This window comes from Stegastes partitus, unplaced genomic scaffold (assembly GCF_000690725.1).
Source record: "Stegastes partitus isolate 25-593 unplaced genomic scaffold, Stegastes_partitus-1.0.2 Scaffold25, whole genome shotgun sequence".
NCBI lineage: Eukaryota > Metazoa > Chordata > Actinopteri > Pomacentridae > Stegastes > Stegastes partitus.
This window is the reverse complement of record NW_007577756.1, coordinates 178785-195069: the sequence shown is the minus strand read 5'-3', so window position 1 is coordinate 195069 and position 16285 is coordinate 178785. Positions and strand designations below refer to the sequence as shown.

Sequence of the window (16285 nt, the reverse complement as noted above, 5' to 3'; positions counted from 1 at the left end):
GACCACATTCCCACACATCCATTATCTATACACCGCTTAATTCTCATTAGGGTCTTGGGGGGCTGGAGTCTATCCCAGCCGACTTAGGGCGAAGGCAGGGGACACCCTGAACAGGTCGCCAGTGAATGAACCCTAAGTGCATGAACTGCAAACAGATACTGCCTGTATAGAGCAACCAGTCAAATATCTTTTGCGGCTTTGCTCCAAAATAGGGTTTGAAATGTGATTTTTTTTCCCCCACAGGTTATAACTTTCCTAGCGTGCGTCAGTGAAGCAGCATGATTGGCTGGATGTTTCCTGAGTCGGTTGTGACAAAGCAGACGACTGGCTGTTTGCACGTAGAGGCGGGATGCTCGTCAAACCATCTGCATCTTTGCAGCAGTGCCTCCAATCTCATTGGCCTCGAAAAAATTAACTAAAGTCATTAAAAGTTCATATGTGAGCATACATTAACAAAAAATAAATCAGTAAATAAATGATAATGCAGCAGTCCAGATCTCTGTGTTGGTTTGATTAGACTATCCACTAATACTCTTGACTTTTGTTTTTCTGGCACAATATATATATATATTCTAAGGCACTCATAAACAGATGTACTAAGGTTGAAGGAGCTTAAAAGAATCTAATGTACTTGTCTAATGTTTCAAAGTTTTTTTTGAAGCAATCATGTTGTGGGGGAAACAATTTCAGGCTTTTATCTTTAATAGTTCTTGAGATAATTTAATTCAAACATAGCCTCAATTTTCAGTGCAGGAAAAATGTGCCGATAGTGGGTCGACGGGCAATTTGTGAAAAAACAATCTAGGACATGATTGGATATATCAAGTTAAAATTTCTTTACCTTTTTGAAAATCTATATTTTATGCTATAATTGCTTTTTTTTTTGTTTGTTTGTATATATTTTTTAGGAAAATGAGAGATGGTGGAGCAGAAAAAATGGGCTCAGAAGTTCATTCAAGTACCTGCAGTGAGCTATAGGGGGCGCTGACAGTTTGATGAGGCGCGAACACTGACATGAAAACACACCGTTGCTACAACGAAGAAGACGTTAAAGGAAGCCGCTCCATGGAAACAAGGGACGCCTGAAGGCTCACTGTTCACAAAGTAGGCAATGTTTGAGTACAAGATAGTACTTTATTAACTGTTCGATGTTGCCTCGTTGATGTTAAGCTGTAGCAGGTCACGAAGGGCATAAAAATAACCTGTAAAAGTATGTAGTTAGCAAGCTAGCATGTGTTTAGCCACGACCTAGCTAACTTTAATGCCTCTCACGCGGGAGGAAACGTTCCCAAACTCGGCGAGCAGCTGTGAAAATATCATGTGAACATTATGTATGGGACTATATCAGGAAACAGTCAGCAACACAGCGTCGGAAAGAGCGACGGTTTAGAGATGTGGAAACGAGGCGGCCGAAGCTCCGCTCTGGACCGAGCTCAGGCGCTGCTGTCGGCGAAGAAGAGCGGCAGAGGAGGCACACAGGGCTCCACACAGGTATTGACAGCAAGTGTCGTGTCTACAACATGTTTTCACTACACGTGGTGTCGTTTTGAGAGACAACACAGTTTAAAAATGCCTAAATATGTGAATGTGCTGCATTCAAAATGCCCAAAATACATAATTAATATCTCCTAAATAGTACATTGACCAGCCACAACAGTACAACCACTGACAGGGGAGTAACACTGATTGTCTGGTTACAGTGGCTCCTGTCAGTGGGTGGGATATATAAGAACTGCCAGTTCTTGAAGCTGGAAGTATGAAGAATGGGCAGTGTAGTGTCTGAGAGACTTTGATAAGCTGTGATTCCTGGATGACTGGATCAGAGCATCTCCAGAACATTTGAGTTGCTCCCGGATGATAATGTTTACCAAAAGCAGTTACAGGAAAGAACAACTGTGCCAGAACACACAGTGCATGCTACTGTATATGGGGCTGTGTACCTGCAGCCACAGGTAACACCTCCCCCTCCCGTCCACCACTAAAAGCTCCAACAATGGACACATGTGTAGGACCTGGACCACAGAACAATGGATGAATCATGTTTTCTATTGCATCATGTGAATGGCCAGGTATGTGTGTCATTTACCTGGAAAATGTTCTGCTGGGAAACATTGCTTTCATGTTAGTGTTACTTTGACACGTATCAGCTACAGACCACGTTCACCTCTTCTTGACTGCAATATTTTCTGATGGCAGTGGCCACTTTCAGCAGGATAATGCTCCCTGCCACACTGCAAACATTGTTCAGTAATGGTTTGGTGAACATGACAGAGTTCAGTGTGTTGACTTTGCCTTCAGATTCACCAGATCTCAAACCAATCCATCCATGGTGACTTTCGGGATGTTGTCCTCGTCCCTATCTGTGAAGTCCAGGCTTTGGCAGTATCAGAGTATTCGGCATATATTTAACGTTGTGGCTGATTGGTGTATATGTAGTTTATTGGATTAGAATACTGTTACATTAATGTGTAAACAGTGTTTGAATGTTTCTGCTGGTAACATTTGATGTAATTTTACCACTTCCGTATTGCATTTTAATCAAAAAATTATGCATCATATCTAAGCAGATCATGGGTTTTGTTTGTAAAGTCAGAATTTCTGAAGTAAATAATGACGATAGTTTCAGTGTAGTGGAGAAAAAGTACAATATTTCCCTCTAAATCCAAGTAGATGAATGGAAAATACGAGTACAATTACAAAATAGCATGAAATCGAAATGCTTAAATGAAATACATGTACTATAAAATAATTCTTAGGTAAGTAAAAATACTTGTTTCCTTCTTCCTAGGTTTTTGTGGGTGGGTCTATCAAAGCTAGATCTGCTCCCTCAAATACACGCAATGTACTGTCTGATCTGAGTGACCTGTCCTCAGCTTCTGAGCATGGAGCTAATGCTGCCAGATCTGCTAATGCTGAGAAGAACCATGGAAAAGAGGGAGATTCCAACAAGGTAAACCACAACAAAGACATGACTAACTGTTGCTGTATCTCATCATGTGTGGGAAATGGAAGTGTACGCGTTAACCCTCTGAGAATTAGCGAGAACTCAAAAGTTACTTTCGTGCAGTATTACAGTCATAGTCCCAAAAATCCTAATAAAAAAACCTAAGTTGACTTTCTTGGAGGGCTGCAAGGTGGGACAGTTGGTAGCACTGCTGCCTCGCAGCAAGAAGGTCGTCGGTTTGCGTCCCAGTGAGGACACCGGGATCTTTCTGCGTACGTTCTCCCTGTGCAGTGTGGGTTCTCTTCAGTTTCTCCTGCTTCTTCCCACATCTAGCAGCCCTGTAAGTCCAATTATATGTTAAACTTTGATTTGATTTCTTTGGTAGGATTTCAGGCCTCCGAGCTCTCTGGGAGGAGGCAGCAGGTTCTTGAAGAAGGTTCCACCTCCAACAAACAGCAGCCAGTCACCTGTCAGCAGGAATCAAAAGCAACAGGTGTCTGAACCAAGGTAAGGTTCTGTGGATATAAAAGAAACAGTGATGATAATCAGCAAGTGAATGAAATGAATAAAAACATCTCTTAATTTAAAATAAAGGTGATTTTTTTTCTTTTTTCTTTTTCATTCCTCTGCTCAGATCCATGTCGTCTTCCCTGTGGAGCTCCCAGACTACAGCTTTAAATAAACTGGCTGAAATCAAGAACCGGGTCCGCAGTCGAAAGCCGACTCAGGAGCAAATCAGACAGGAGACAAAACCTGCAATCAATCCAGTGTCAGACTCAGGAATCTCACCACGACCACCATCCACCCAGTCCCCAGAGGTCCCTGTGCCGCTCTCAGCACAGTCCAGCAGTGACCAGAGCCCGAGAGGAAACCGTTTCCTCAAGAACAAAGCAGTTAAAGCAGTTGAAAGCTCTAATGCTGCTCCTGCTGTGGCTCCAAAGAGTGCAGATGTTGATGTCAGGTCCAGGTCCAGAGCTGCTAATCCTGTCAGCCCTTCAGAGGGTTTGGAGACGAAGTCAGCGAGACTAACGACTGGTGTGAGTCTGGAAAGTGATGAAGAGGATATGAAGAAACTGCTTGGAGACTCCTTGGATTCAACAGACTACAGCTTCTTAAGAGCAGGGAGACCTCCTTCTGCAAAAAAGATGGACAAGGTATGTTTCAGGTTTGAACACTGGGCTGTTTTCATTTGGTTTTCACTCCCTTTAATTACAGCTGTGTTGTCTAGTCTAATCTTGTTACCTCGTGGCATGATGTCAATAGGCATGCTATAGAATATACTGTTGTTCATGGATAGTGTTGGCTAATGACACCAATTGGCATGTTAGAGTTTCTGTATGTGTTCAGGACCAGATTGAATGAAAAACAGAAAAAAAGATTAACATTTCTTTTAGATTTAGATTCATAACATCCACATTCAAGCCCCTGTCCGACATGCACCTTTCTGTTACAACTGGGGGTGATGCAACAGCAGTCTTACTATACTGGACCTAAGAAACTTCTGTATTGCTTTCAACACAAATCTGAACTGCATGCTATGGCATCAACAGAAGGTGATGCACAAGCAGCAGATTTCAAGTTGTGTAAAGTGATTTTGTCACAGAGAGCAAAAGAAACAATTCGAGTGTCAAATACCTTTTAACAGCAAACAGCTGGAAACAACAAACTAAACATCAGGACGTTGATGTTTTGCCAAAACCCAGATTACATTCATTTTTGGTGAGTCTCATTAATCTGACCTGTTGCAGATTCTGTCCTAATAACATCCATCCATTATCTATACACTGCTTAATCCTCACTGGGGTCAGGTGGGCTGGAGCCTATCCCAGATGACTTAGGGTGAAGGCAGGGGACACCCTGGACAGGTCACCAGTCTATCACAGGGCTACACTTAGAGACAGACAACCAAGCACACTCACATTCAGACCTACGGATAATTTAAAATCATCAATTAACCTCAACATGTTTTTGGACTGTGTGGGAGGAAGCAGGAGAACCTGAAGCTCAGATGAAGTGAATTCATGATAGTGTTTGCAGTTTGATGGTTGACAGACACTTTGTTATCAGTTCAAAGCACGGCTGTTCCTTCCACTTACACAGATGTTCAGCAGAAGCGGTCGGAGGATTCAGTCCACGCCTCCTCCTGCTGTTGCTGTCCGTCCTTCATCGCCTCCAGCTTCACCTCGCTCTCCCGCCTCTCCTCCTCGTCGCAGTTCTCCTTTTCGATTCACAGGCCAGGCTCAGACCCACTTCAGCCCCTCTGTGCTCTCTCCATCGCCCTCTCCCTCTCCTCCAGAGAGACCAGGCTCGTCTCACAAGACAGACAGTCCACCGCCTTCCCTCTCATCCACGTTTGGCCGCGGTGAAGTGCTCTCACTGGAGGAGCTCTTCCCTGTCGGGCCTGGCTTGGATGATCCACACAGCGAGATGAGATCCGTCTCTTCTGAGGGTGAGAGACCTCAAACACTGCAGCCAGTACTTCGTGTTGGTTGATGTGGTATATTTAGAAAGATCAAGAGTCAACAGGAATCGTTCAACATTAAAATTAAATCATTTCATTCATTCTAAATAAGAGGAGAGTGCATGGCCTTCATTCCTCTGTTCAATAATAATGTTTTATTTTTCACTCCTCAACTCATGCAACCAAGAGGGACAACAAGGTACATAATTTATCCGTCTGCAGAGCTGGAATGAACTAGAAATCATACGTACTTGACAAGCTAGTACAGTGCTGTGAAAAAGTATTTCTCAAATTCTTATTTTTTTTGCATATTTTCCTCACTTTAATGTTTAAGATCATCAAACAAATGTAAATATCGGACAAAGATAACCCAAGTAAACGCAAAATATCTGCGGCACTGTAGATAGAAAAATCCAATTCCTGTGCAGTCAGAGGGAGAGAGTAAAATGAAGCATGTTTTATGAAACGTTCCAACAGGATTCACTGAGATTTTCTTTACTTATACGTCAAGCTAGATCAACGTTATTATTCTGGCTTTTAACCACCAGGTGGTTTTAATGTCTTTTTTAAGCCTCACTAGCAGCAGCACTAGTACTGATGTGATAAAGAGCAACATGGACATCCCTGTTTTAAATTCTGTCGTGGTGATTGTGTGTTCTTACAGATTTCAAGATTAATGTGATGACACTGGACGACCTTGTGCCCGATGCCATTGGATTTACTGCGGAAACACCAGGAGAACAGGTGGGAAGTTACAGAAATGATTTAAGAAGAGTGTTATAAAGTGAAGTCGGTTATGTGTATAATGTAAGGAGCTACATTCATTCCATTGGAGCAATTGTAGCTTGACAGAATTTGTAATCCATTATGAAAACATTTTAAACACAAGAGCAAACAACCAAGTTAGTAAAAAGAGATTTGAATACAATAGTTAAATATTGTCACATTTACTAAGGTTGCAGTTAACCAAAGAAAATCTTGATCGACTACTTGCTCTTCAACAAATTAATTGATCCTGGAGAAAGAGAATGATCACGTGATGTTGTGATCTCACCCTGAAAAGGCTGCTGATGTAGAGCTTTTCTCCTCATGAAAGTAACACCAGTGATTGTCCAACTAGGAAGAGTTTGGTCGAATCAGCACGTTGACCACCAAACCTCAGCTCTGTTGTTTACACATCCAGTACACACAGAGCGACATCAGAATTCATTTAGAGTTACGTTTCAGGCCTCCTGACAAATATAAATCCAATTTGTTTAATTTTACCGCTGGTTTGGACTCTACCAACTCATTAGGGAAATGTCCAGCTCTTTAGCCGCCAAGTGCTCCACTGCGTGTTGCTAACTTTGTCTGTCTGCTGTTCAGCGCTGCCTGTTGTAAATGAGGATAATGAGAGCACAGAGGCTGAACTTTAATCGTCAAGTGGAAGAACATGAAACAAAAACGATGGGCTGCAACATGAGAGGAGCTGCAGAGTTATATCATCGTCTTCTGATCCATTGTTAGACATGAGAATGCCGATGAGCACAGCCAGGTTTCTGATATAGACCACATACGCAGCTGCCTTGAGTGCCACCAGAATAAAAGAAAGAAAGGTTTTTTTAATTGCTTTTGATTTTCTTGTAAAAGTCTGTCACTCACATCTGATGCGTCTCTTAAACTGTTACAGTGCACCAAATAGCCGATTCTGAGAGGAGACTACAGACGGACTGTAGAATGACAGGCTGCACTCATAATATGACATTTTTCTGCAATTCATTTGCTCACGTTGCTGCAAATTGCATAAGTAATCAGGTCACTGGTGTTCCGTGCAAACATTATAATTTGATCCACATAAATCATAATTAGGATGCGGATCATACTTTATGTGTGCAGATGTGTCAGTAGGTCTGACAGAATCTACACCATGAATTAATGCAAAGCCAACAATGTTGCCAGGCAGCAGATTCAGGCATTTCGATGGAGGTGGTCTACCAGCTCTAGAAATCCAGATGTTTGCTCCAGAAATGACAGCTGCCATAAACACCCCACTGTGTTCCACCAGAACTCTGAACGCTTTAAGCCGCCTCATTAACCTCAGCATTTTGCTAATGCTGAAGTTAATGAATGTCTAAATCCCGTCCAGATAGTTCTGCCACAAAAGCTTCCCTCTGACATCCTCTCTGTGCACAGAAAGTAGGGCTGCAACTAACTATTATTGCCATTGTCAGTTTGTCTGTTAATTAATTTCCTACTTAGTCAGTTCGTCTTTTTGGTCTGTACAATGTCTTTGAATGGGGGAGAATGTGGATTAGTGTCCAAGATGATGTCCTCTGATGTGTACACAGAAACTAGTTAGCTTACTGTTGTAGAGGAGACAAGAAACCAAAAAATATTCAAATTTAAGAAGCCAGAAACAGAAAGGTTTGACTTTTTTTTCTTAAAAAATGACTTAAACCAATTAATTGATGATCAAAGCAGTTGGTGATTAGTTTAATGGTAGATAACTAATCGACTAATGAATTATTTGTTGTGGGTGTAACTGAAAGTTGTATATTAAAGGAAACAGAATTAAAACAAATATATAAAAACCTGGTAGGGACAGCCACGATTAAAAGTGTCAGAATATTATTACTTACTCCTCTGGACAAAAATGAGAGACTATCTGTGAAGTGGAAGCATCGTGACACAGATGAACCTGGATAATGTTCACATGTCAGATCACAGAGGGATATAAATAATCCGATTATGTTCTATATCACATCCTGGAAATGATTAAAAGCAGGATGATATATTGACAGGAAGCTGTGAGCATGTACAGATTCTGCCTCTGCTGTAAAATGGTAAATAAAGAACTAGTGATACAGAGATCAAACAAACAAGTGACAATGCACCCATGAGGTCGATCGGTTTTGATTTTAAGTGGCCAGTAGACTGAGATCAAGCACCCTGATTAGATATGGAGAGATAGTAGAAACCAGTAGGATTATAACATACAATCTTATACATCTGGTAGTTAGAAAAATACCTCAAAATTTGAGCTGTTTCTCTTTTTTTTTTCTTCCCCAGAATCTAATTTTAACAGTTTCTGGGGACTTTCTGTGCCTGTCACATTTTTAATTTACTATAGGCTCATTTTTTACTCCAATATAAAGTCCTGCATCTCTATGGAAATAGCATAACAATAGCTAGGATTAGAGATATCTCATAAACATCTTTTATTCAATATAGAAGAGAACATTTTTTTAAAACAAAAGGAAAAACAAAAGTTTGATTACTGTGATTATTATTATTGTAAAAACCTGGAATCAGTGTTACTAACACTGGGGGGAAAAAAACGGTGACTCTGTAAAGTTTTAAATGGGTATATAAAACAAAGTTATATCTGTCAAATGTTGTTGTGATATTAAGCTTAGATCTGGTGGTTTTTCCGGCCAGCATGTCAGATAATTAGTTTAAGGGTCGTCAGAAAGTTTAAAATCTGACAATTTGTTCTGTTTTAATCATTTCTGGATGATAAATGCAGCCATTTTCTTAGTTCATATCTAAGATACCATGCCTTTCAGGTTTGGGGGTCTAGAGGGTTAAAGTAATATGTTCCTTTCTTCCTGCTGCTTAAAACAGAGGGAAACCAAACGTGCTGCCTCTGTTCCTGGATCCACAGACAGACATCAGCAGCTGCCAAAGCAGGAGGAAGAGGTGCTGGACTACCAAAGTGACTTTGAGAGTGAGAGCCGGACAGAGACAAATAACAGTGCCAGCAAGGTTTCAGAGCACCTGCAAGGAGATGGAGATGGAGATGAGGTGGCATCTGAGGTCAGAGAGGATTCAGATGTGTCTCGTGGGAGGACAGATGATGATTACTCGAGTTCTTTCTCAGACACAAGTGGCTCGCGGACCTCAGATCGCACTCGTACGTCAAAGTCATACAGCAGAAGCAGGGACTCCAGATCCTCAGTGTCACGTGGAAGCTGGACTTCATCTCAGCAGTCGAGGAGGCAGGCTTCAGCCAGAAAGGCAGTGAAAGAGGCAGCAGTACAGACACAGCCTGATCCACTGGCCTACACGTGGTCAACTGGTTAGTCTGCCACACAAGCATAATCGGTTTCAAGTATAAATGTGTTGCCTGTGTCTGACCTGTGGCCCTCATCTTTCTGTAGGTGTGGCTGCACTGGGCCCTGCAGTGGGCTTGAGCTACATGAATCCCACTCCAGCAGTCTCTCATACTGTCAGTGCAGAAATGGTGGAAGGTAATGAAACAGAACAACACTAACACACTCAGAACGAGGAAGCAGTCAGAGCCTTTCTCTGCCGAGGTTTAGCTTTTTGAAGCTGAAACACTTGTCACAGAAAATCAGTTAATCCCTGATCTAGATGGTAATTCTGTAAGATTTATTGGGGTTTGTACAAGGAAAATAGAAAATTCTGACAGCTGTGGTACTGTGGGCCACTTAAATGTATTGTGTTGCTTTAGCACCATCTCCAGGTGGAATGCTGTATTTGCAGAGCCACTTAAAGGTGGGTCAGTGAGTGCCTTCTGAAATCCAGGAAATAATTCAAGAAAGACATTTTGCAGTCAACAAAAGTAAACTTTTTGAGGGTGGTCTTATTTAAAATGCTGTACCTATACAGTGCTGATGTGCAACCTCTGCTGGGGAAATTACATTTGTGTACAAATGAAATATCAAACCATCAATCAACTATACCTGCTCAGAGGATGAGGAGGGAATCACTAGAGATGCTCACATGTTACAGCTGCAGAATAATAAAAACAAAAAAAAGCAAAGCAAGAGAAATCTTATTTCGTTGTCAGCTTCACAAATGAGACCACTTCATGTTTTCCTAATCACACTGCAAAACTGAAGATCTTTGGGTTTTCAACTGTTGCTCAGATGAAAAAAAGACATTTGAAGGCAACATCTTTAACTCTGCAAAGTGGTGATAGGACGTTTTGTTTGATGTTTTGAAGCCAAAGAACTGATTAATCTACAGCTGCAGCTCTGCTACACATCCACACACAGTCCATAAGATCAAATTCTGAAATGGGTCATTCTGCATGAGTGCTTTTATTTTGAGTACTTCAAGTTCACTTCACCACTGAATATTTCTTGTAACAGCGTATTTCTGTACTGTGGTCTTGTTAGTTTTTCTCAACTAAAAGATCTTTTAAAAAAAAGAAATACCTTAGAAACACCTGTACTTTATTTGCTACCAACCCTGCAAGATTTAAAGATGTTTGGGCTTGTAAGGTGCTACAGCTGTAGCAGAGATTTAATTTCTTTTTTTTTTTTTTTTGATGTGTGTCCTTCTATCAGCCATCAGCACCTTTAATCCAGACGTATTTGCTCTCAATGAGATGCTGAAACAGCAGCTTGCTCTGACGAGGCAGTTCATCGAAAGCAGCCGCCATCTGCACTCCAGCCTGGTGAAGAGCCTGGAACCACCCAACTACAGATACACCCGGCTGGAGGACACCATGGAGGTAGCGTATGCTTACCTGGGAGATACCTGTGTGTGTGTGTGTGTGTGTGTGTGGCTGCAGTAATCATGCTGTGCAGCTTTTGGTTAAGCAGAAGAAATAACTGCAGAAGAGGACCATTTATTGCACACGTAACTTCCCTGAATGTCCTGACTGTGATGTCGCTGGTATGACCGTCTCAGTAACCATGACAGAGAACAGTAATACTACAATAAAATCTAATCTAATTGATATTAAATTCCAAAACTGTTAGAATCTTTAAAACCTGTACATAAGCCACATTTTCTTCCATCTTTCCACAGTACATTCGCAAGCACAGACCTACCAGAATCACGACAGAGGAGGCCTTAGAGGAAGTGCTGCGGGAGATGAGAGACCAATGCATGTAACAGCTGCTACACATGTTGACATCTTCTTATTTAGTTTTATACATATTTAAATACTATTTTTCTACCATGTTTATCGACTATAAAAAAAATTTAAAGATTTCAAGTGCAAAACATTAAAGATTTTCAGATTTAAATCATGTAATGTTAAGCCTCTGTATGAACCGGATTATGAAGTCATTGTGGGATGTGAGGGAGATGGCAGCCACTGTCTTGCCTGTAAAATCATGGAAAGTATCCATGCTGCCACTGGTAAAGCCCTACAACACTTTCATAGCTGGGCTTCGATAATAATACGTAGAAATGTTGATATTTCAACATTCAGCGAGTGAAGTGTGTGATATAAAAGAAAACTTGCACAGTTCCCATATTCCATGATCAATCTACACGCCTGTCTGATAGAACATCATTCACTCCGATTTAAAGGTTTTTGAGGTTTTTCTAATCTTGTTTACAAGACATTAAGTTGTTTTTTTTGGGGGGGGGGGCTGGAATCAATATATTTAATATTCTTTCAGATGCCCAAAGACCAAAGATGTTACCAACACTGGAAGAAATGGGGACAAATAACAATTTTACATCAGTCAGCATACAGCGTGTTTTTAGACGTTTTAACTGGAAACAAGAACCCTGCTGCAAGTGGAAACTGTTGACGGAAGTCAGAATCATAAAACATTAAAGCTCCAATGTTGTACAAACTAAAACAATAAGCTGCAAGAAGTACAAACACACCACAGAGCAGAGAGGGTCTGGTGATAAGTGAAGGCTGATTGCATGTGGTAATTTGATTCATTGTTATTATAGAAAGTGTTGATTAGTGCAGAAATGTTACAGACGTATTTCTTTATTTTGATGAAGTACAAAGAAAATGGAAAATGTGAAGAAAATGGATCGCTGGAAAGCTGAGTTTTTTTTTTAAAACTTATTTAAGAAACTGTTTTTTTTTTTTTGGAGGAAGTGCAGATGAAGATGATGTAAGTGCAGTCTACCTTTCCTGGCTCGTTCTTCCAAGTCCCCAGTCCGAGGAGGGGCATCTTGCGCCCTGTGTTGAGAACTGCAAAGTCATTCATGCCTCTCAGAAGCACCTTTAAAAAGGACACGCAGAGCACGAGCCAGTGGGTGAGGAGAACTGCTTGGCTTGTTTAATTAAAGCTGCAGCAGCAAGAATTTCATGTGAAAATGTGGCTCTCTTAGAATGCAACACAGGTGAGTATATTTTTCACAGTTTAAAGCAAAGAAATGAAGGCAAATGCAGCAAAACCACCACAAGGTGCAAACCTGTGAATAGCTGTGGTTGAGGGAGGAACTGACTGTAAAGTAAACACATCTGTAGAAACAGAAAGTTCAACTCAAGCGTTTGTGAAGCTCAACTGGACAAAGAAATTAAGCAAATACATACAAGGATGGAGGAAGTGCAAAGCCCTGAGGAGTGCTGAATCATCATAATGAGCTGAGCACGGTGTGGTTTACCTTTAAAAATAAACACGGTTAGAAACACGTCACACATACACCAGGATTTGCATTGTTGCAGGATATTCTTTCTTATTAAATCAAAGTTGATGTAAACAAATATACAGTTTGTATGAGATGTTTTGCACAGGGTGACTGACGAGAATCCCCAAACTGTTCGCTCAGAGTCGTGAGGAAGTGGATTTAACACAACAGCAAGTAAAACCTGAAAGGACCACACTGCAGCTGATCGACTAGTTTCTCTTTTCGTTTTCTCTGAGCTGCAGAAGTAGAGGCTCGTGGTGATCAGTTATAAAAGTCACGCGCGCAGCCACGCCGAACTCGAGTTCCGGTGTTTTGATTCAAATGATCAGCTCATCATCAAGCTCTGCAGAAGCCTGATAACGATCCTGATCATTTGAATCAGGTGTGCTGNATCTAAAACATGCAGGACTGTGGCCCTCGAGGACCAGGATTGGACACCCCTGGTCTAGGTCAAACGTGCTTCCAACAGGACTCCGTTAAAATTTTCAAGGGGGCGCTGTGGAGCTATTTTGGCATTGACATGTCCAAGTCCCCCATAATGTTGCAATTTTCGCCAGTCCTGAAATGTGTGACGATTTTGGTGAGTTTTCGAGTACGTTTAGGCTCTCAAAAATGCATTTCAAAATTAAGAAGGAAAAAATAAAAAGAATCACAGCAGTTCCAATCGGGTCCTTACACTGTTAGTGCTCGGACCCTAATTTAAAAAAGCATAACTTTAGCAACCATTCCATATTTTCAGTCAATTCAGAGTTACATAAAATGCTTTTATACTGTAGATGAATTCTCATGAACCTCTACACAGCAATCATGCCTGCATAAGTAAATGATGACAGTGAATGACCAAATAAATGACTATTTGGCTGACAGCAATATGAAAAAATGAGCGAGACATTATGCCACGCCAAAATGAGTGTCATTATGGCCACCCCTGCAAAAATTGTCTGGCTCCACCACTGGCCAGGACATTCAAATTACAAGATTCAAATCCAATTGTTTTCTTTCCATCTTGTACAATCATTAAATCTGTGGCTTAAACGCCACAGGACTAATATGTAAGACATAAGATATAAACCCATCATGCGTTGGATCATATGAGTCAGCTGCATAAAAACATAGTGACACAAAAAGCCTAGTAGGGAAAGGATCGGTGTCAAAACTGGCAGTTTTAAGAATCTTAAAGCAGATTTTGGTTTCAATGTTTTTAGTTTAATCAAAGTAACATGAATCATTGCTTTTAAAGGTTCTTTTAGATGCATGAGACCTCGAGGTTAACACACTCACACAGGGATTCATGCCTTGATTCAGTCAGTTCGTTCACTTATTCAGTTCATCAGGCAGAGTCGTCTGTAAGCGCCACACTGACCCTGCAGTATTTACTCGCCTTCTCACTGCTGGATCTTTCTGACCTCGGCTGACCTCTGCTGCACTGTGTGCTGATTTATAAAGTGTATTGTAATCTATAACCTTTATTTTTCCCCATTCAGCGCTCATGCAGCTCCCATTTCCAATTATTTCAGCATAAGCGTCATAACAATCAGCTGGTCCACATGCTGATCGGAGCTGACTGTCGTGCAACAGATGGACGTCTTAATCTTCCTCCTCATCCCCTCCTCCTCCAACAACACTTCCATCATGGTGCACCGGTGTCTGTTCTGTTTACCAGAGATAGCAGATTGATGCGGACGAGCATTACTGAGAACAACATAAACAGCAAAATGAGCTAATTTGGCAGCAGACTCGCTAAACCGCTTTCATTTCCTTTGCATCATGACAATTCAACATGTGTAGTAAACAAATCACATTTAATCGCGTAAGTAATCCATAAACTAAGCCGCACTGTGCTGTTGTGGAATTGCTTATGGGTGACATGACATACAATTTCTGTGGCTTCTTTAAAACACATACTTTATTTTGTTTGCTAAAGATGTGATGTAGATGTTGAATTAATAATAAGCTGAGAAAAGATATCCACAGAATGCACCTGCGTAACGTTTTTCCTTTTGTCCACTTGAGGGCAGCATAAACAAGTTTTGAGCATTGACTGTATCTAAGGATGGATGAACCCTCTGAACTCTCGGCTAATCGAGAAAGTGTCGCATGAGTGGATGTGAGGTGCACCATGGAAATGTAACCCACCTAAAAAATTACTATCTAGAAATTCATGAAGATATTTCATGTTAGGTACAAGTTAAAAGTTAATTTGAATAAATTAGTAGGATTTGCAAGGAAATAAATATGTTGAACATTTCATGTATTTACAAATAAATACATAAGGGGATAAAATAAGTGTTCAATAAGTTAATACGAGTTTTCTATTTCACTGTGCAATCAGACACAAATGGTCAGGCTGAGTCATTTATTTATTTATTTTTTTTATATCTGAGTCGTTATTATTTGCGACACTTTACAGCAGTTGACAAGCGCTGGGGGTTAACGTTCTCTAGGTGGCAGCGGGTCTACGTTCTTTTCCATGCTTGCTGTAGCGGGAAGTAGACGTGAAGTTTAGCGCTCTGTGAGATACAGAAAACGAGGTCCAGACTTGGGGATATTCCAGCGTTCTATTCCAAAAGAATAATGATAATAATTTTAAAAAACTGTCCCAGACCAATTAGAGCACTTTGCGCATGAGCAGTGGGCCAAAATCAGAATACCTGGCCAACACGCACGCCACAGCAACTTGGCCGCACGTGCTTCGATCCGCCCCAAACTCGACACGCGGGATCACAGTCCCGCCCGGAGCACGTTTGCGCCACAACCCGACGTGCGCGAGGACCCGTCCAATGCTGCTTGTGGCTTTAATAGGTCTGATGTGTGTGCCAAGTTTTGTGTTTTTTCGTGTGTTTTTGGGCTGTGAAATGTGTTTCTTTGTGACAAAGAAATAATGACATAACTTTCCAATAGGGTCCTACGCACTGTAGTGCTCGGACCCTAATAAATTATACTAGATAATAATCACACACAAGATCATTTCTTGAAGTATTTCTCCATTCATGTATTATTGAAGCATAACATTACTGTCTGTATGAACTGAGCATCTCACAGCATGAACATGGCATAAATGTAGTCCCACTTTTAGAAATGAGGAAAAAGGGCCTTTGAAGAAGAAGAAGTTTAAATTCAGTCTGAGGTTCTGGACCGTCTGGTACCCCATTGTTAGAAACCAGGGCTGAGACATGTAATCAGAAGTGCTGCTGCTCCATCAGATGATCATTTAGCTCCATCTAGTGGACAGACAGTACAACTTCATCTTCTGATGTGGGATGTTTCTGCAACAGGTGAGACAAATGACTCAGTTTTGTGTTAGAATAAGGAGCATTTTCTGTTTTGATCATGTCTCATGTGGTGACGAACATAATGTTACAAATCGTTAGCCTCATAGCATACTTGCCTAAGTCATATTTTCATGTTTTTGGGAAATGAGAAAAAACACAATTTTTAGAAATGACATTGGTATTTATTATTGATTTTTAACAGTACATTCAACCAGATGTGATTGGCCAATGACATAGGTAGAAAGACAGGATGATGCAGAAGTGATAGGA

General features: G+C 41.0%; 1 protein-coding gene across 1 annotated transcript; it reads left to right on the top strand.

Annotated features, from left to right (window-relative positions):
- The first annotated feature begins 1129 nt into the window (after positions 1–1129).
- On the top strand, positions 1130–11377 carry cunh19orf44 (chromosome unknown C19orf44 homolog). Its single transcript, XM_008296803.1, has 10 exons — positions 1130–1491; positions 2789–2950; positions 3330–3451; positions 3579–4098; positions 5045–5393; positions 6070–6149; positions 9009–9462; positions 9545–9634; positions 10700–10866; positions 11166–11377. The coding sequence occupies exons 1-10, from the start codon at positions 1330–1332 to the stop codon at positions 11250–11252; spliced, it is 2193 nt and encodes a 730-aa protein (XP_008295025.1). The 5' UTR covers positions 1130–1329; the 3' UTR covers positions 11253–11377.
- The last annotated feature ends 4908 nt before the right edge of the window (positions 11378–16285 follow it).